At 36.5% G+C, this 21939-nt stretch overlaps 1 protein-coding gene across 1 annotated transcript; it reads right to left on the bottom strand.

Annotated features, from left to right (window-relative positions):
- pax10 (paired box 10) lies at window positions 1-10408 on the bottom strand. Its single transcript, XM_038305452.1, has 8 exons — window positions 10163-10408; window positions 9190-9387; window positions 8231-8428; window positions 5691-5773; window positions 4655-4811; window positions 4286-4359; window positions 2732-2864; window positions 1-2649 (listed from the first exon to the last, which is right to left on the bottom strand). The coding sequence occupies exons 2-8, from the start codon at window positions 9293-9295 to the stop codon at window positions 2549-2551; spliced, it is 852 nt and encodes a 283-aa protein (XP_038161380.1). The 5' UTR covers window positions 9296-9387; window positions 10163-10408; the 3' UTR covers window positions 1-2548.
- Window positions 10409-21939: the final 11531 nt, after the last annotated feature.

Genomic DNA, 21939 nt, shown 5'->3' with positions numbered 1-21939 from the left:
TTAAGTTGATCACACACTGCTTTATTGTCATTAAAGGGATCCAAGGCCTTGACAAAAAAGGGTTGACTCTTGGTAGCTATAGAGTACTAACACAACACGTGACAACAATGAAACCCCAACACAAATGAACCGTGAGAACAAGTGATAACACAAATAAATAGGAGTCTGTAAGGATCTTTCATATGAGTTGCATCAGCAGAACTGGCCATCAGAGGAAAAATAGTGAGCAGAGCCTTAATATCTGCAAAAGTACATCAGAGGCATCTGTACAATGCTTGATTTTGAGTAGCGGATTGTCTCTAGCGCCATCTTTTGGTCATGCACAGTTGTTTCAAATCATTGCTATTAGATTTTCAGAGCAGCAGTGGTTTCACCCATTCCAGCTTTGATTGTCACTTGTTTATGTTTTTGTTTAAAGTGCAAGAAACACTGATTGTCACTTGCTGCAGAAAAAATTGCATTAGTAATGTAAAAAACTGCTTACTTTTTAAAAGCTTCTTGTTTTACTGATTGGATAAGATGATTTTACAAATGAATATAAAATAAAATAAAATCTTTTTGCTGCAGTTTCAACCTAATGACAGAATGGAAAACCTTTGCTCTGACTAATTAACTTGTGCTTTAACGTTGATTGGAGCCAATATCATGCTACATTCTTCCCTCTAATAACACCTGGCATTCTTCAACAGTTATTTTATTTCACCCACAGATGTCTAAATGTCTTTACAAAAATATGCGATCTCAGCACAGTCAGGATAGGCAGGATTTACACTTTTTTATGGTAGATTTTCAAAGTTTTAAGTACAAGTGATTGCCATAAGCGAGTCTAAAATCTTCACAGTAGTCTCACAGCTTACGCTTAGGGAACAAGCTAGATTATCACAATATGCTTAAGCTGCTCAAGTAACAACAACCAGTGGTTACACTTCACAATACACCTGATATATGCTGGTATTTACTTTGTATGACCAATTTTTTTTTTCTGACTGGAGAAAAGCTTTGGTTGTGCCCTGCAATGCTCCCAGGGTGATGTCTTTCTACATCTAATGAGAAAAAAACAAAAATCTTAACCTTAATTTGACCTTAATCTTTATCTTTTTAATTCTTCAGATAGATTTTAACTTTACAACAAACATCAGTGTGTTTTATTTGGGACAGACCTTTAAAAAGCATCTCAAAATTCTGATTGAGAAGAAAAGAAAAACATAATTTTTGGAATATTTTGACACAAATTCATGTTTGTGTTTGAATTTCAACCCCCTTTTATTTAATACTGCTAAATTAAATCTTGTGCAGTAGTTATTCTTTATAAGTAACCTTACCTGAACCCTAAGTATAAATGAAGCTTTGATATGAGGATCAATTTTTTTTACTCTACAAAAAATATTATTAAGACTAAAATACACACAAGACAAATCTGACTTTTGACAAGTAGCTCAAAGGAGGCATTATCTATGATCAATTCTGGATCCTTCCGGTCCTCTCTGGATAAGGTTGAATGTATTTAGTGTTATTTAGTGCAAGTATCCAGTGCCAAATAAAGAAATTGCAAAAGAGTTGCAGACAGTGTGGGAGATGGCACTGCTTTATGAATATTCCCCTATGTGTGGATGAGAATCAATCTTGGGCACCATTGATGTAACCAGGCAAAAGTGTTGACATAATAATGCTGAGAGGAAACTTTCCTTAAGTAAAGACAGGGCAGGTAAGTCAGTGCTGATGGGATAATGGATAGAGCTATAAACAATGGAAAACCTGAAACAGACTATGGAAATTCAAAAACAACTGAGAATTTCTAACAAAACTTCAGTACTGAAGTAAATAAATGCTGGCCATACAGTCTGACTGAGCTTTAACCACTCTCTAGAAGTGGAAAGCCTTATAGCTCTGGTCTAACTGCAGGAAAATGAGGTTCTATAGACTGCATAAAAGAGCCCAACACACCTTTCAGATTTGTACTTGTAAAATGTTCAGCCTTTGAATCACACCTTTAACGGCTTTGTATAGTACTTTGGAGAAGACAGTTGTGTACACTTGATTTTATTACATGGTACCAGAGTGAAGGGGACTGAATACAGCTGCTTATAAGCAGATTTCGCAAACATGTATTTTGAAACCAACACTTTATATAACTCTGTTGCTTTGGTCCATTACATAAAATCACCAATAACCAATAAAATACACTGAGGTTTGTGGTTGTGATGTGAAAAAATAGGAGAAGTTCAGTTACCTTAAAACCTAATAGAGCCATCCTTCTTTGGTCCTTCTTCCTAAACCTAGAATTGGTCAACCGATGTCTCCTAACCATACAGAGACAATACCAGTACCAGCTGAGTACTGAGAAGTGCAACCAAAGCTGCTTTTGGTTGATTCTGTAAACATTTAATGCATTTTGGGGTCTGCAACCCTTCAAGGCTTCTCTATAACTCAGACCTGTGCTTCCTGATAACATGTATCCTAATCTTTTTATGTTGACAGGACTTTTACATGCCCTTCCAACTCATCCTCCCACTTCTTCTTCTTCTGTCCATCAGCAGCCAGCAAGAGCTCACTGTAGTCTGGCCCAGTACTGCCCCAGGTTCTGACTCATACTCTGTGGTTCAGTTCCTGGGACCTGGACCGGCACTGAAACCCCAGGTGATATCAGCCCTGAGTGGGAGAGGGGGAAATAATGGTAACTACAAAGAATTAATGATTAATGTTTAACCTTATGTAGGTCGAACACACCCACCTGTGTTTGAGCTGGCTGAGGGTGGAGTCTGCAGGTGAGGGGAGGAGTACGCCGACGATTCAAAGCTGCGCGGCGCAGAGGGTGATGGAGGTAACATGCAGGAGTACGAGGAGGCCGACTGAGGGGGAATAGACTGAGAGCGAAGCAGGAGAGGAAAAATTATGATCAGCTTTACAGAAAACAAGATATTATATGAGGTACTGAGGTCTGTAAGACTGTAGTCATAGCTGAATTAAACACCATGCAGTATGCAGACCGTTATGAGCAGGGGTGGGTAGAGAACATGGTACTGAAGGTACTCAAAGAATAGAATTACTTCAATATATGTTTATCATATAAAAATAAAACATGTTCTTCTAAAATAACTACTCAAATTAGTGTATAAAAGGGTTTGGTATAACGTTTACTTAAGTTCTAATTACTTGAGTAACACTGTTTCATCTGATGTAAGGTGTAGAAATGATGTACTAATAAAAATAACTTATATAATTATGTGAAGGCTGTAATGTTCAGAATAATAACAGAAATAAATCACATCATTACAAAATAAAGAGTTTTCGAAGAATAAACATGCAATGTCCAGAGCCGTAGAGTCGTAAGTAAAAGTATAGGGAGCAAACTATCATGATGTTAGGAAATTTTACGTTTTTAACCAATTTTTTTTTAAATGCTAATCTATGTTAACCTCCACCTGATTTATATATATATATATATATATATATATATATATATATATATATATATATATATATATATATATATATATATATATATATATATATATATATATATATATATATATATATATATATATATACATTAACATTAGATAGATAAATTTAGATGTTCTCTTTTTAGTTCTCTTTTTATTACCATCTAAACACAATTTGTGGTGGCATTGTTCTTCACTGATTCATGGAAATTATTTTATAAAATAATGCATAACTTCTGTTTTAGATAACCTTTGCCTGCTTCGGCCACATTACAGAACTGATATAAGATTACAAGCATTAGCATTACTTGGTATGGGAGCTTTAGTTTACCATATAAAGTAATTAATAGTATAAATTTTGTAAAGATCCAAACTTCAGGAAGAATTTATAAAGTTGCCAAGAATGGGATGAAGCAAAAAAAATCATTTGGGCAGTTATGTAAATATGGACTGATATTTGGTATGGCGTCTTTTTAAAACACAGAAAATAAACATCAATTAATTTTGTAATAGATTAAAATGTGACTTCTCTTCTTACTTTATTTCATTTTCATAAAAAAAAAAGAATCCATAAAAGAGGAACTTAAACATTTTTTAGAGATGCCACTGTTTTCTGAAGTATTTAATTGATTTAAACATTGTTAAAATACTGTAGTAGTTTATAGTATTGGCAGTTTGCATTCATTTGAAACAGAAACAATTTATTTTACCATTGGAAAGAATAAAGAGTTGAAATCACAGATAAGAGTTTCCCTACAATGAGATGAAAGGCTCAGACAAAGATGCTGCTTTAGAGGTGTAGTTTGAAATGTGTTGAATGATGGATATTAATGTTGTCCCACCTGGACTCCAGGTGAGAAAACAGACAGCGAGCTGTAGCTGGGCAGGGACGACTCCGTCTGACTTAACATGGAGCCTGCAGAAATGGAGAGATGATGTTGAGCACATGCACACATCCACTCCGACTCACGGAGAACATCTTGATGGGGGAATATTTAATACAGATGCACTCTGATGGAGAAACTCTAATGCTTGTGAATGTTAAACAAGGGTGCCATGGGGTTAGTTATTATAAACCACTATAACATTCCTGTCACCAAATGTTTAAATCATGGGGAGCAAATGTAAACTGCTGATTCTGGTGTCATGGATGTACTGTTGGAGCGAGCTGATGAGCTCAGGGTATCCTCTGATGATGAGCTGCTGTTTACCTGAACTGCTGCCGTGCTGTTGATGGTAGACGGACGAGTTGAAGGAGGTGCTCAGAGGGGCTTGGCTCTGTGAGCATGACGTTACGCCGCCTGACCTCCTTTGATTACGCAGCTTCTCCTCCCTCCTCCATTTGGCTCTCCGATTGGAAAACCACACCTGTCAATCAGGATGTAGTCAGACATTTGGCCCACTTTGGAACACCTGGCTTTCTGAATTTATTTTGTGCTTAATGTCTATTCTTAGAAATGAAAAAAAGGGCAAAACTTTAACAATGTTTGTTGGACTTCAACTGATTTTTCCGCACTTATAATGTTATAAATATTAGGTAACACTTTCTTTTACAGTACATCAATAACCATGTAATAACATGGTACTAACATAACAAGCCACACTATATCACTTGGTAACAAGAAAACCTTTATTTTGGTAATTATCCCAAAATTAAGGTATATAATTTCAAATTGTAATATGTTACTATGTAACAATGGATACTTTAGGTGGGTAATTACTATTAGGTTACCACATAAAAGTTTTTATTATTTGCCATCACCTTCTTATGATCAAGTAAATAAGTATTACAAAACTTAACTCAAGTTCATTGGTTTGCTGTCTTCTAGGTTTTCTGTTATATGCCAAGTAAAAAGCTGCATTTTACTAGATAATAACACATCTGAGAAATGAATGTGTTTCCTGGTAATAACTGTTTGAAATACGACTTTACCTTGTCTGCCTGAAAATTTGAAGCAGAGCACTAACCAAAGTTTTCCATTAAGTTTTTTTCTTGTTACATAGTAATATAGTGCTATGTTATTACCTTGCTATTACGTGGTTATTGGTGTAGCTACAGTAAAAGAAAGCGTTACCAATTATTATTGGTTGAACTATTTATGTTAAGGAGTCATAGAATGTGAGATTCTCTTCATTCTGTTCCTTTACATTCCGTTGTTTTAACTTGTATTGTTTATATTCTGTTTTTCATCATGAGAGAATGAAATAAATGCATTTAAATAAGAAATACATTAAAAAAATCCTCACCTGTATCCTGGCCTCAGGTAAATCGATCTTGTTTGCCAGCCTCTCCCTAGCAAAAACATCTGGATAATGTGTCCTTTCAAACTCTGCAGAGGATATTAGATAAAGGACAAGCACAGATCGGGGATGTTAGATGAGAAATCAAAGGACTGCTGGACAGCACCTGGACCTCAACATTCAACAATGAATTAATCTGAACTCAACTGAACAAAAAGTGCAAAATTCTGTCAAATGATGTTTCATATTGTATATTAGCATTACTAATTATGTTTTAGAGGAAGCTTTAATCCAGGAAGTTAAGCATCTATACTTACAACCCGTTTTGAAATATTTATCTGTTGCACTTTGTATCAATAATTTATCCTTGTGAAATATGCACAAAGTTCAACTGAAAGGATTCCAACTGAGAAGCTGCTTAAGCACTTTATTTTAAAGCAGGACTGCTTTAAAATGAAGAGCACAGAACTGCTCTTAGGTCTGGATCTCATCAAAGCTGGTTTCAAGTTGTGTTTGGTCACATACACCAGCATTACCAACCCACGACTTAATTAGGACTTGAAGTAAACCCTCTCTCCTCCAGCTCTCATCGGCACAGAGCGGGATGGTTTCAGATCATCAGCGTTTATCAAGGCGGTTCATTTAAAGCTGACAAACGGTTGACATTTCTGCTGTTGACAAGTCGAAACGTGAACATGTCTCACCATGCCAGGACTAGGGTGACTCATTGATCTTCAGGTTTTTTTAGGTCTGGTTTCAGAGGAAGTTTAAAACTTCAGTTTGTCTCCACCTGCAAAGCTTAGTCATTTCAAATCTTAACTAGATACATAAACTATAAGTAGATATAGGATAGTTAGCAGTATCACAGTTATATAGAGTAGCTGTTTAAAAAACCACAAAAATACTATATTTACAGTTTAATATTTTTTTTTATTATAGACCAAATTAATTTTTGAGATTTTCGCACTGTATGTAGGACAGAGCGACCCACCGTGCCCTTCCCATGATGTCACTGTACTGATACACAGCTGGCGGAAAAAAGCAACTGTTTTGTGATGTTTGTACAGTAGAAAATAATAATTTGGCTTTTCAAAGATAGTTCTTTCCCCATAACCGACAGACAGTCACGGTTTGGAGGGTTTAAAATACATTTTTTAAATAGTAAAAATTAGATTGATGTGTTGTGGGATGGGTGGAAAGAAATTAAGTATGCGTTGATGTTTTTGGCATTTATGTGCTAATGTTATTTTTAGTTTTGCATTATGGTGAAAAGTTCAAATGAAGCTTATAAAGCTCTTTGTTGGAGAGAAGTTTAAAAAAGGAAAGGAGCTAAGAAGTTTTCTTTTTTTTTCTGCCGCTGTCACTAAATTAATTAAAGGCTGCTCTTACTGACTCATTTGTCTTTCAATGGAGCGATGTTTTTGTATTTGACTTATAATGTGTGTATATGATTTATTCAAAATGTTTTGTTATGAATGTGTGCTGCTGCCAGACTTGCCCAGGAATGTCTGGTTAAAAATGATTCTTAATCTTTGTGGGAATCTTTGTGCTGAAGTAAATGTTGATAAACAGATAACTGCCTGTCAGCTGGCTGAACAGAAGGGTACTTTGTCTTTCCTTCACTTCCAGGAAGACAGATTTAATCTTATTGAAATATTTTTCAGCAATCCTTGTCCGAAAAGAACAAAAACCAGCCTAGTTTCCTTTTATCCTGTTCATTTAACCAGGTGATAACCCGCCTGTCTGCCTTATGGAGCTGGAATTGTAAGTGGTTGGATCTAATCTTTGTTCAGGCTTGTTACTGTTGGACCTACATTATCTGCCTGTGCCTAAAAGTAAGAATGGATTCAGTTGCAATAATACATTTGCAAAGCTGTAAGTAAATAGAGTTTTACTTTAATGCATAGGCAAAAAGCAATAGCAATTAAATCTTGGCTCTTTTAGTTAAATCTACCCTACAAATTGATCTAATTGGTTTTCTTATACCAGGCATCTTTGTCAACACATCATTGTTATTGTGCTTTGGCTGTGCACTGAGGTCAGTGTATCTCATTAATGTCATTTGCACAGACTGACCACAGTGATATGTTTCTGCTCGGGTGCACAGTGGACACTGAGTTCTTATTTAGCTTGAGGGCCCTGCGCAGCCACATTCAGTCAAGGGTGCCTCTCTGATCCCTCGCAGTGGATACAGGGGCCACATCCCGCTGCACAACACAACCTCAATAATGATGCATTTTCAGATTGTTGCTTTATGTTGCTAGAGGCATTTTTGGAACAGATTGGGAATATTTGCGGAGTAAAGATAGTGGATGATTTGCATCTGGAACTGAGCGTAGCGTGGAGATTAGCCCATGGAAGTGCCAATAAAGGTAACGACCAGGGAAAATATGCAAAGCCGGGATTTCTCTTTGGTCTTCAAATTATTAAACAAAGCTTTAAAACCAGGGCTTCATCTGATCACAAAGGTCTAGTCGTGCCATGGTAAAATTCCTGCCCTCTGGGAAGGAAAAGATCTAAGCTTTGCATGTTTGCATGTGTCTGACCTTTCTCCAGAGCCTCGATCTGCTCCTGTGTGAAGCTGGTCCTGTTCCTCTGCAGCTTCCTCTTGAGCTGCAGCCTCAGCTGAGACTCCTCGCCTTCGTCCCGCTCCACTGGGACTCCTCCTCCCCCTCTTCCAGAGCCTCCTCCTCCTGCCTCTCCCCCAATGCCTCCCTCTGTGTCCAGCATGCAGCCCTCGGACACTGCCAGCAAGGAGAGGAAAAAAAGCATAAATGTGAATATTTTTGTCAAAGAACTTCAAATTTTAGAGCTGCAGAATTTTAGAAACATTGCCACCTGTTAAATAAATTATACCCTTGGCGAGTTCTTCTTTCGGGTCCCCATGCCATTACAGACACACACACACACGCTAGGGAACAAAACCTACACTACAAAAAATTCTTAAAATTTTACAGCGTATCTTATCTGTGTCATGCACTCATCCATTTTCTCACTCAAACCAGGGTACAGAAGAGGTATTATCTAAACCTACAAAAGCAAAAATACTTAAAGAAATAATAATGCTATTTTTAAGTTATGTGTTGATTTAAAAAAATAAAAAGATATATTGAGCTGATAGAAGCCCATAATATTTAATTTCACTTGGCCTTGTTTGCTTTGATTAAAATAAATAAATAGCATTGATAAATTAGATATCCTACTTAAATCATAACAACATATCAACATAAAAAGTGCCCACTTCCCACTAAACACGGAAATAAGCAACAAAAAACTTGCTGATGTTGCAGTGTTTGGCACTATTTTCTCATCTATTTTGTCATCTATTTTCTGCATACGTCAGACCCCTTAGCCATAGCCCCCTGGGCAGTGAGCCATATCTCAGATATCAAAAACTCGGTTAGAAACTGGTGTGGTGGCTACAAGAGTTAATCCACTTTAAAGTTCCTCTGATATAACATTAACCAGCTAACATACCTTCATCCTGGGGAAAATGCTTCCTCACCTGTGCTGTGCTGAGTCTGAACCCCAGTGGGGTCATGGTACCAGTTGTTGGGCCCGCTCCAGTTGGAACCACTCTGCAGGTTCAGCATGGTTAACTTCTCATACATACTATGAACATCCAGACCACCATGGAGATAACTACTGGAGCCCCTGTCAACTGCGGGTTTTTGCCCGTTTGCTCCTCTCCGCCTCTTTGGATCTGTTTTAAAAAGAAGAAATCAAAGAAGGAGAAGGAGAAGGAGGGGTTCATATCGCATGAGTTCACACATGGTTGGCATTGTTGCGAATTAGCCTCATGATGACAGACATAAATGGAGTTAGTTACATGCTCGCTGTCGTAACGTGTGTGTGTTATACATTGCAAACCTAGTATACCACAGGGACAGAAGGTACATTAGAACCCACTCTGAGAGCCATGACTTTTAATTTGCTTTTAGCACCGCACTCGCTGGAGAACCGAAGCTCACATGGAATCACATATAAGCTAAGAAAAACATGAAAATATTAATTTATATTAAATGAATAAAATGTTTATCCATCTATGGACAAATGGAGATATTATATGAGTTGGATGTTTTATCAAAGACTGGAATCAATGTTGCAGACGTAAAATCTCTTTGCAAATCAGGATGTATTGTTAAAGGATGCGCTTGACTACAAAGCTCTTGCATAAATAATATTTTCCAAACTCTTGTGTTATCTTGTGTAACAGTGCAAGAAAGCAAATTTGCATCATACTAAGACAAAACATTTAAACGACGGAAGCAACAATCTGCCAAAGGTCAAGTTGGATTTATTTAGAATTGACTAAAACGGTGAATAATACTTTTTTTTTTTTTTACCAATACCTTGACGATTTTATAACTGATGGTATTCCAATCCCATCAAAGTCCCCCTCCCAAAAAAAAAATCTTTAAAAATCAGAGCGTTATGTGACATCAAAGCGCTTTAAAGATTCAATTTAACCAACTTACCAAGTTGACCAGGTAGACCGAAGCAGGTATCCTGAGAGTTCCTCTCCTCCTCCTTGGACCTTTATTCCCCAAACGTCCGGCTTTGTTGACAATACTGTGTATGTGTGTTGTAAAGGAGAGTGCAGGGAGAAAGATGAAGAGAGTTGGACAGGGTGAGATAGAGTGAAAGAGGGAGGAGAGGGATGGTGGGGGGGGCTCTGGAGAGAAATGCGTCTGCGGGCACTCGTGTCCTCCGAGCGATGGGGAGAGAGAGGAAGAGGAAGAGAGGAAGGGAGAGGGAGCCACCGAGGGGTGACAAAGTGAGTCAACATCAGTGTCAAGTTTGAACTTAATGCCAGCGAGAGGAGGAGGGGGAAGGCTGAGAGAGTGGAGCATAAAGCACAGATAATGGAAAGATAGGGGATGATAAATAGATGATGGGGTTCAATTTGCGCCATGAATTACACATAAATACCGAGGTAAATCAGCAGATAAGAAGTTTCAGTTGGACCAGGTGAAATCTTTTGTGGTTGACTTGAGATCATTTATACTTATTTTTTGACATTTAAAAAAAAGAAGCCGTATAGGTACTACTTATGCACATTTTGGCAAACATTTTGCATTTTCTGTAAAGGTACAAAAAAAACCTTCAAAATAATGGAGTCGTTACTGTGTTTTAATAATGTCCTATATTTCTGTAAATAATAATCTGTTATGAATTAGTTCAGAATTATCATTCTGAGTCAGCAGTGCCATTTGGCCTAAACCACAATTAGCTTTTCTTTTCTTCTCTGCTGCTCTTTTTGTGGGTGATCAACAGTCATTTCCTTATGCTAAAACCACGATCCTACAAAATAAAACAAAAAATTTCAGGAACTTCAATTAAAGTAAGGAAACTTTAAAAAATAAAAAATATTATTATTGAAAAAAATGTATGGTTTCATGCAAAAAAAATAGTTGAACTTTTATACTTAATATATATATATTTTTTTTTTATCAAAATAATTAATAAGAATAAAAATTGTTTTTGATTTACATGGTCAGAAATTACTAATTGGAAAATTATTAAACGTTAAAATGACAAACAAAATCCTAAAAGTTGGATTATTAAGTCAAATTGAAGCTCTGAATTGGGAGTAAAGGTTAGAAAAGAAGTGTGTGAACGTGGATGCAGTGACTAAGCTATTAACCAAACCCCTACTGAGAAGGTGTTTTAACCCAAAACATGTGCTGTATCTTGAACCACAAAATATTGACAGGTTTAAAGGACACACAGTTTAATGCATGAAAGATATTTCTAATCAGAACATATTTGTAACCCTTGTGCTTCTGTTGTGGAACTGAATGAAAAAAATAAATAAATAATTCTCTGTTTCACAATTAATGAGTAATATAATCAGAAGATTCCTATTGATAAGGTGGGAAGTAAGGGAACCAAAATAATCTTATTTAAGAAACAGATCAAAAGGAATAATCCACTGAGGCCACTATGGTTTTCTAGCTCCTGGATTATCAAAAATCCACACCAGTGTTTGATTCTTATGTTTTTAAGAGGAAAATGGTTCCATTAGTGTTGGAAAACTTTGCCCGACAACAACCTGAAGCACAAATCTGATGGCTTGACAGAAATATTAGAGGAGTAAAACAAGACCAGTTTTAAGACCAGAGGATCAAACAGTAATAACACACTGATAGCTGCACAGACCCAGACTCTTTTTTTGAACAAAAATTATCTTAGGTTTGTTTTATTTCTTTTAAAAAAAAATTTTGAAGAAACATCCATAGGCATGTATTTGTTGTCCTATTATTATTATTATATCCATATTATATCAAAACATTTTGAAAAATAAACATTTATTTAGATGAAACCTAATTTTTATTTGGAATCTGTCTCCCAAAGAAGAACAGCAACACAATTTACACCAGAACAATCAGACATATACAGGAACAAAACAAAAGAATTTTACTCTTGTCCAGTTATCAGTTACAACCATGCCATTCGATCAAAGGGGAAAAATATTTTCCCAAAAATTTGTGCTGATGAGTACAAAATGTATTAAACGAAATTACCCTCCTGATTCAGAACAATTAATTGACCCTGGTTATGCAATAAAAATTGGTCACCTTAATATATATATATATACAGTATATATATTTATATATATACATTTTTTTTAAAACTCCTCACCCATCGCGCGGGTTGTCTTCCCCCCTTTTTTCCTCCAAGCTTGGGTCCTCTACCAGAGGCCTGGGAGCTTGAGGGTTCTGCGCAGTATCTCCTAGAACTGTACTCTTCTGGACCGAGATGTCCTATGTATTTCCAGGTATCTGCTGTAACCACTCCTGAAGTTTGGGGGTCATTGTCCCGAGTGCCCCAATGACCACGAGTACCACTGTTGCCTTGACCTTCCAGGTTTCCTCCAGCTCTTCTCTGAGTCCCTGGTATTTCTCTAGTTTCTCATGTTCCTTTTTCCTGATGTTGCAGTCACTTGGCATTTCTAAGTCACAATGGCTTTCCTCTGCTTTTTGTCCACCACCACAATGTCCAGCTGGTTTGCCATTACCATTCCTTATCTGGAAGCCCCACAGGATCTTGGCTCAGTCATTCTCTACCATCTTTGAAGGTGTTTCCCACTTTGACCTTGGGGTTTCCAGCTCATACTCTGCACAGATGTTCCCATATACTATTCCAGCCACTTGGTTATGGTGCTCCATGTAAGCTTTCCCTGCCAGCATCTTACACCCTGCAGTTATGTGCTGGATTCTCTCAGGGGCCTCTTTGCACAGTCGGCACCTGGGGTCTTTTCTGGTGTGGTAGATCTGGGTATCTATTGCTTTGGTTCTCAGGCCCTGCTCTTGTGCAGCCATGATGAATGCCTCTGTGCTGTCCTTCAGTCCGGCTTTGTCTAGCCATTGGTCAGATTTCCTGATATCGGCCACTTTGGTTATGTTCCGGTGGTACATCCCATATAAGGGCTTATCGTTCCATGACGGAGCCTCCAGCACCTTATCATCTGTTCTCCATCTCCATCTGTTGGAGCCTTGTCCTTGATGTACTTATGGATCTTGAATGTTTCATCCTGGATAGTGGCTCTCACGCTCACTATTCCTCGGCCTCCTTCCTTTCGGCTAGCATAGAGTCTCACGGTGTTGGATTTGGGGTGCTACCCTCCGTGCATGCTTAGGAGCTTTTGTGTCTTAACATCTGTGGCCTGTATCTCATCCTTTGGCCAGCTTATTATTCCTGCAGGGTATCTGATTAATGGTAGAGTGTAGCTATTTATTACCCAAGACTTATTCTTGACGTTGAACTGGATTCATAGGACCTGCCTTACTCGTTGGAGGTATTTGGCTGTAGCCGCTCTCCTTGTCACCTCTTCGAGGTTGCCATTTGCTGGTGGGATTCCGAGTTACTTGTAACTGTCCTCAATGTCTGTTATTATTTTTTCTGGGAGTAAGACCCCCTCTGTGTGGACTACCTTCCCTCCCTTACTCCCCATCCGACCACACTTCTCTAGTCCGAATGACATCCAGATATCTCTGCTGTAGATCTGGGTGGTATGGATGAATGGTATGCAAACTCAATGAGCCAGCTCATTACGTTTGCAATGAAGGCTCTTAGAGTCCTGTTATATATATGTGTGTGTGGCATTGAGTATATATTTATTACAATTTCATTAAATTGATTATGAGAATTTAACTTAGAATCTATTTGTATATAGGATGTACAGAATTATCATCATTTTATTCATCATTTATTCATCATTTTATGACAAGTATTTCACTTGTCATAAAATTCCTTTCTTTATCTTGTCAACTTTTTTGAAATTGCATATATATATATATATATAACTGAAGAACATTGAATTTAAGTTTATCCGGTAGAATAAAAAAAATGTTTTAATCCCAAGCAGATATTAAATGTTGTGTGCACAAAACAATACATGATTTGCTGTTTAGTTTCCGTTTAATGCAGAAAATGAGATCAATATTATTAATAGGTCTGTAAAACATACTCAATTGTTTAATAAGTGTAAATTTATTTTGAACCTGAAGACAGCATTTCAGCCACTGTTTTAGAACAGTAAGGTTTGGACACCCACAGCATAAACAGCATTTAAAAAAGTAATTTTAGCCCTTGAACTTCTTTCTTGGGAAACAACAAAATAAATGAATGCATCCTATTTGGATTTTATGCACCAGACAAACACAATTCAGCACATCATTGAGAAGTGAAAAAAAGAAGGATAAATGATTTTCAATAGTTTAGAAGAATTTGTCAATATTGTGTAAAATCCCCCTTTGCTGCATTTCTTTTTTCCATACAAAATTACATATTTAAAGAGAGGAATTAATTATGCTTCAATTATGCATCATAGATCAAGCTACGTGAGGATCTGTTAACATCAATTTTGAGATTCTCTGTTCGATTTAGATCAGGTATTAACTAGGCTATTCTAACGCATGCGTCAATCTAAATCATTTCATTTCAACCAGGGTTACATGTGTTATGATTTTGTCCTGCTTGAATGTCAGAGCACTTTTTCCCACACATTTTATGTGTCTACAATGATCTCCTGGATGTGACTGTCGTGTTTCTCTGTCATCATAGCGCCATTTGTTCATTAATGTTATCTGACAATCCTCATAGAACAGCTGGATTTATCCAGATTCATTTTTCTCATAAGCAGACATGATGGTGTTAACTGGGCACCATTAACGTATGTGGTTGTAGCTACTGTACAAGTAAATGCCATAATAAAGTGCTTTGTAAAGACCAAAATACAGAGTCTGTCTGTGGTAAGGCAAAGGTCCTTAGTAATAAAATTAGGACACATGACAGGAGGAATCACAGGAAGAGTAGGTCATAGAATAGAGGCTGCTTAAAATGAAAAACAGCAAGGAAGAAAGACAAACCAGTAGCTTAGATAAAACACTGACTGTCAAAAAAGGCTTTAATTTAAAAAAAATACCCCTATGCGAGTAGAATAACACCTAAGTATATTTCTCCTCATTGCTTCAGTCTCAATTAGACCTAAGAATTAGGTTTACATTTTTTTCAGCAAACATTGATGTATGACAATTCCTGGCCAAGCTATTCCAAAATAAATGAAAACCTTTTACATAGATATCAAAGTTTTACATAGATATCATAGAAACCAATTTGGCTGTAACTTTTATAATATAAAGATAAGGCACAACTAAATGTTCTACTGCATTTTGCACCATTTTTATTTGCACTTCACTGACCCTTTCCATTTAAATGCCCTTTTGCAACTTTATTTTTTAAACTGGTTTTCCTTTTCTCCTAAACTGTTTACACGATGATCACTGCTGCACATTATAATAGTAATGTTAATTTCACTGTTTCACTGGTGTAAGCTGTATGCAACGTAATTTCATTTTGTATACAGTCGGTGTATACAAAAGGACAATAAAGTTTGTCTAAGTAGATACTAATTTTTGACTTTTTCTTTTTGCAATGTTTTACTATTTTTTTCTTATAGATAAAGCACCTACCTGACCAAAATTATGCAACTCTACAATTATGTCAAAGTTTGCATTATTAATCTACATAAGTTTATATTTATTAACTTCCATATGGCCAGGCTATATTTTTGCTCCTTTTTTGGTTTGGTGCATTTACAAAATGTTCATTGATTTTACATCTTTGCACTAAAATATTTAAAGCTTTTTCATATATAGGAGACATTAAAGAAAAAGAAAAACATTGTTAGTTTTTTTTTTTTTCTCTATACCAACGGTATCTTAAATCTTGGGGGTCATCATCACTAGCCTAGATACTGAAATAAGAGTGGAAAATGGCAAAAGAATGTAGGATGATGGAAAACCGAATGAAACCAAGGAAATGAAAGGAACATTTATCAACAGATAATCTGAACTCATATTCAAGAAAAAAGACCTGAAACTAACAGAAGAGGATAAACCAAAATTCTTTGCTCAAAGACAATATGAAATAATGATAAGAACGAAACATGAAGGAACAAACCGTTGTGAAAAAATACCAAGACATTTTGAGCCGAAATAGAAAACACGAAATTGTGCAAAGCACAGTTATGTCCCTATAAGAATAGAAGACTGAAATGTTTCAGAAAAGAAAATTGATATTTCGTTTATGGTTGATGTGTACACCTATTCTCCTATTTTGTTTGTGTCTTTTCACTAGCAGGCCATTTGATCTCACAATCCTCAGAACTGGGCTATTCAGGCTTTGTACAGTTGTCTAACAGCTTATAAAAGAACAGCTTATAAAGGTGTGGTAATTCTTAGAACACCCAGGTTTTGTTCCCTGATCCTCCACACAAACAGTCCTCCTTTGCTCTGAGTGTTTGAACAACAAATAAAAAAGAACTGTGAGGGCCAAAGAGCAGGATGAAGGAGCACCATCCAGGAACCCCTGTCCATGGATACACATGGCCCGACTTGAGGTGTAAATGGTGACGCAGGTATGACGGTATGTACGGGAAAGTCAGAGCGAAAGCTGAGCAGGAGCAGGGTTTAAATATATCTATGCAGCGGAAGAGAGAGATGGAGGATGGAGGCGGGAGAGACAGAGGGGAGGAAAAAAGAGAGAGTGAGGAAGAAGTATATGACTTTGGGGTGGGTGCAGGGGCTTGGGGATGGGGTGGGTGCCAGCTTGTTTTATTTCCGGTTGACAAGACTTTGCGCTCCCTTTCTCTCTGTCGCTCCCTCTCTCTTTCATACTCTGCAATTCTTTTTCTGCTACCCCCACTACACCCCCCCCCCCCTTCTCTGTTACTTTCCTGCGAGACACGCCTTGGAGAAAAGAAAGGACTTGACAAGTTCAAAGGTAAAAAGAACAGTGGCGGAGGATGCGTGCAGACATCCCACCTAAGCAAAAGAATTACAATACTTGATTAAAAGTTTCCTACTTGGTTAAAAGTAAACTGCACCCAGCAGCTTGCAAACATCATGCAATACTTCCCACAATTCATTTGGGATGGCTTTTCACATAAGGAGTGTTTTTATGTAACGGATGGAAGGGGAATTCAGTTCAGCATCTATCCCTGCTGCTGGGGAGGTCATTCTTAAGAGCTAAAGGCTATTTTGGCTCAAAGTAGTTCAATTTGATTCATTAAGCACCAATTACAATAAATGCCATCTTACTGGATAGATATTTCAGCTATTGATAAATATAGAGACAGATTTTTATTTTTAAATAAATAGACTATGCATTTATAAATTTGCACCAAACATCCAAAAATTAAGGTGTAAATCTAGTTAACTAGAATCTAGTGTAATTGTAAATAAAGGATATTACAGTCCTTATACAATATTATCATAGTTATCCTTGTCGGAGAGGAATTATTTAAAACCTTAAATACATATCAAATAAAAACCAGGAACAGCTTTAATACAGAATTTAAACCAGTCTAGGGCAGGGATTTAAAACTGAGGATTCATAGTAAAATGCATGTTCTGGATGATGTAGTGCTCCAGAAGAATCAATTAAGAAACTTGAAATGCCTTAGTATGTCAGAAGTCCTGTAGAAGGCCCATTGAGAAATCCTTATTTAATTGGGGTGTGTTAAACCAAGCAGGGATTTTGAACTTCAAACTTCGAGGTTTGGCGTCCTCCATCTTTTAAATTTGTCTCTGCTAAAACACACCTGAGTCAAATACAGACATATTTCAACCAAATGTTAAGATTTATGTAATTTTATAACAGAATAAATTCCCATTCCTTTTTTTGTCATTTGTTTGAGCTGCATAATGATGACCCTGATTATCCTGCAATTCAAACAATAAACTTAAATCATTTGAAATAAATAAAGTCACTGTAATATTGTTGAGTAAGTATACTTAATTAATTCTGAACACATAAACCTGAATTAAGTATTCTAAATAAATACGCTATATCAAAACTGTTTTATATGCACCATTTAAGGTTTATTTAGCAGGTTTTTGTTGAAATTATCTAAAAACAGTAAATGGGGGATTGATATGTAATAAAATGACTTATACCTTAAAGTTTGGCCAAAATATTAAGTGTAATTTGGTTATAAGCAGGAGAACTTGACTGCATCAAGAGAAGGTAGTTTAGCGATTTGCTTTAAGTGTGTTGGAACCGGGACATATCCACAAGTTCAAAATTGCTAGACATCGAGGCCTGGAGTTGAAAACCACTAATCTACAGCATGTAGAATGCATAACATACAATGATTAAATTAAAATTAATCCTATGTTCAAGTTTGTTGTTATACCATGATTTACATATATTGTTCTGCAACGGTTCATATGAGTACAGAGTTAAATTTTTGTTCTAGTTTTTCACTATTATTAAAACCATTTTGAAAGCAGATTATGCCAAAAACACAAACAACCCAGAAGTACTTATCTATTAGCAATGTTTGACCTGAATACTGTATAACTACACTTTCCATTCAAGTGTTATGTTTAAAAAATGTGCAAAACTGTCCCTTAAAGTTTAAATTAATTGTAAAGATTTCAGTGCTTTCTTGCCAGCGCCTGTCCTCAGTGTCCAGTATGGCTGACATGCATCCTTTTTTCATTATAAACTTATTTAAAAAAAACAATAAAAAAAATTTCACCTCTAAGGGATTTGCATTGTATCGTTTGTTTGTTTGTTTGTTTTTTTGCTCTTTACTATTCACTTGGATATAAACAAACTTCTAGGGTGCATGAAAGTTCAAAATGCAGAGATACTGTTATTACCTTGATTTACCAAGAATGATTAGTCTAATCAGCAAGCTAAATAATTAGCAAACACGTCTGGTTTTAAAACTTAAAGCTGGAATATAGTTTCATTTAGTGTGATTTAATTACTTTGATTATCAGCAAGTCTGAATTTACCACAAAGGAAATGTTCCTTTATTGCAGAGGAACACAAATTAGTAATAACCGATCACAATCAAATAAGAAATATTAAGAAAAAAGAGGTTAACTTAAAAGTACTAAATTCACTTAAATATCCTTAAATTACAAACAAATAACAACCTATTATCAAACTTTAAGATGTATAATAATATCTAAGAATATGATCAAAAGCATAACAGTTCCAACCAAAACAATAGGTGTCCTACAGCAAAAGCATATTATGAAAAAGATAATAAAACTGTAGGTAAATAAAATTTGATAAAATAATACACTGCAAAATGTAAGAAAGAGCTATAAACTTCAACCGACCCGAATTATCTTGCTTTGAAAAAGAATAATAAACATTTTATTGGTTTGGATTTTAATTGATTCCTAGGATGTACCAAGTTTGGAATGACAGACATGCAGCTGGTACACAGAAACAATTAAAACTATACTGTAGACTCTACAGGGGTGCACTTTCTTTTAAGCTTTTTTGTGGCTATAACCTGAGTAAGAGATCAAACTCTGTGTGTTGGAATAATGTTGTCTCATGGGAATATGCTCTGACATGATTTTATCCGCCCTGACAAACTTGTTAATTAGCCTTTGACAGATATTTATAACACAATGAATAATGTAATTATTTACCATGGTATGTGCGTGTAAATAAAACTGGACTTCCTGAGTATTAGTGCCAGGAGACTGAAGATGAAAATCTCTTTTCAAATGATTGATTATCCAAAGACAACTTTAAAATTAGAAAAGTTTTGAAATAGTTTAATTCATCTAATCATATAGAACACAAAAATTGTTTTGCTTTTTTTTTCTTAACTTGAACAATTCTTATTTTTATGAGTATAGCATTTAATAAATAACCTTACATTGTTGTTGACATCCAGAGAGGATTTTTTTTCTTTTCCTGTAACTTTTAAAGTCTTGTTCTTATATATAATACGTAGCATTGTGTGTACCTACAAACTTTCTTCTGTCTTCTAATTTTGCCACTGTAACATCTGAATTTTCCCACAGTGGGACAATAAAGCCATTTCTATTCTTTCCTATCATTGTAGCAGACAATCTACTTCAGATGTGTGTTTTCAAGTTGCTAATCCTTTTGTTTTTCTTCTTCTGTTTCAGTTGTTGGAATTTGGTTGAACCTATGTGATCCCTCTGCGATGTGGAGCGCAGTAATGCGTGTGTGTGTGTGTGTGAGGGTGTGTGTATGTGTGAGGTAGCGCGTGCTTCACTGCAAAGATTTATGTTGCTCCAGGACATGCATTTTTTTAGTGCATCTTGTTAGTTCATTCCTGTCACCTCTCTCCCTCTCCCTCCCTCCATCCCTTGCTTTTTCAGCACTGAAGGGGGGATGGGAAAGGGGAGGTGTGGTGGTGGTGGAGGCAGTCGCCATGGTTACCGTGCCATGACAAATATTCATCAAGTTGTAAGAATAAAAACAAATGGGAGTGCATTATAATTGCTCTTACTGACTGGGATCCAATAATGCCTTCATATATTATGAGTGAGGGGAGGCTGAGTGGGAGGGCCTGCACGCACACAAGTGCTGCTGGTCATAAAAAAACTCTAGTTGAAAATTAAACATCTGCTGACCTGCAGGTGAACGGCATGTGACACACACACCGACACACATTTAATCTCTTTCTGTGCAACTTTACCTCCCTGTTACCTGCTTATGGGATTCACTGGGAGGACTTTCGTGAGTCTCTCCTTCCCTTTCTTTGTCCCTCCATCTCTCGCTCTTCCTGTACTGTTGTGTAGCCTCAGGCGATACTGTGATGTGTCCTCCCTCTGTCCCTCCCTCCCGCTCCCTCTCTCTCTGTCCCTGTCACCTTCAATTGCACTGTGAAACTAGACACACTGCCTGGGGCGGGGAGGGATGTGGGGGGGGGAGGCGAAGGGAGGGACGCAGGAAGGGGGGAAAAAGGGGAGACAGGCAGCTTTATAGACAGACAAGAGGAATAAGCAACTCTGTGACATGTAAAACAAATAGGATTACGACAGCCCATATGAAAAGAAAATCGATGATGTTATTGTTTTTATTTCCATTCCAAAAAAATACTTACATATTGCAGTCCTAAAAACAACTCAAGGGTTAATTCAACTGAATTGGGAGAGGGTTTGACCTTTGACCGGCTTGTGTTGGGGGGGGTCTATGTACACAAAAGTAGCCTGTTATATATGAATTGTGAGCTTTTCAATTTCCCAAAGTAAACCTGCTTAACAGAAACAGCAGGTTAAATCTGGAAAGAACTCTAAGACAGAAATTAAAGGTTAAATAAACAGCTGAGGTTTGTAACCTTTGAAATATCATTACAGTTTTCTTTTTCATTTTAGTTTTGTACCAGATAAAATCATTGCATTCTTTCTGTTTTGGGAAGTTTAACTATCTGAAATAAAAAAAGAAATAGCAGCTCATTTTTCCATGCATTTTTATTTAAATAGTTAATTTGGTTTAAACAAGAGAGTCACATGCTGACTATTTTTTCTCTTCACCTCAGACTAACTATTAACTATTTTGATTTTCTAAATACCAGAAAAAAGAATAGCTTTTTAATAGATAATAGATTTCTTCTAACTAATACATTTGCATGTCCTGATACAGAGCCGTTAAACAATTTGGGAATGCCAAGGTTAAGTTGTCATAGCCTTGCAAGAGGCACATCTAGGGATGTATTTTTAAGGCAACACCTCAATAATTCTATTGTCTTCAGTGACAATATAGAAAAATAAAAAAGGACAAATAATGCAAGGGAATGTTGACTGATTAACATTTGATGCATCTCTGTTACCAGTTTGTGCCTGAAGATGCCGTGTTTAGTGCTTCACACAATTATATTCTACTTATTTTTTTTCTGGTTTCTGAGATTAACAATAAGTACATATCGTCCATATAAAAGGGTTATAGACCATGTGCAGCT

This window comes from Cyprinodon tularosa, unplaced genomic scaffold, assembly GCF_016077235.1.
Source record: "Cyprinodon tularosa strain WSP-4 unplaced genomic scaffold, ASM1607723v1 ctg559, whole genome shotgun sequence".
NCBI lineage: Eukaryota > Metazoa > Chordata > Actinopteri > Cyprinodontiformes > Cyprinodontidae > Cyprinodon > Cyprinodon tularosa.
Note: the sequence above shows the minus strand (reverse complement) of the source record. Positions and strands in the feature narration are given on the sequence as shown.

Bases quoted from the DNA above. Each gene is read 5' to 3' on its own strand.
- pax10 (XM_038305452.1), bottom strand. From the start codon at position 9,295: ATGTATGAGAAGTTAACCATGCTGAACCTGCAGAGTGGTTCCAACTGG. The intron at 5,774-8,230 runs GTCAGACACATG...TATCCTCTGCAG, and splicing joins GATCGAGGCTCTGGAGAAAG to AGTTTGAAAGGACACATTAT. The intron at 4,360-4,654 runs GTAAACAGCAGC...CCATTTCTGCAG, and splicing joins ACAGCACGGCAGCAGTTCAG to GCTCCATGTTAAGTCAGACG.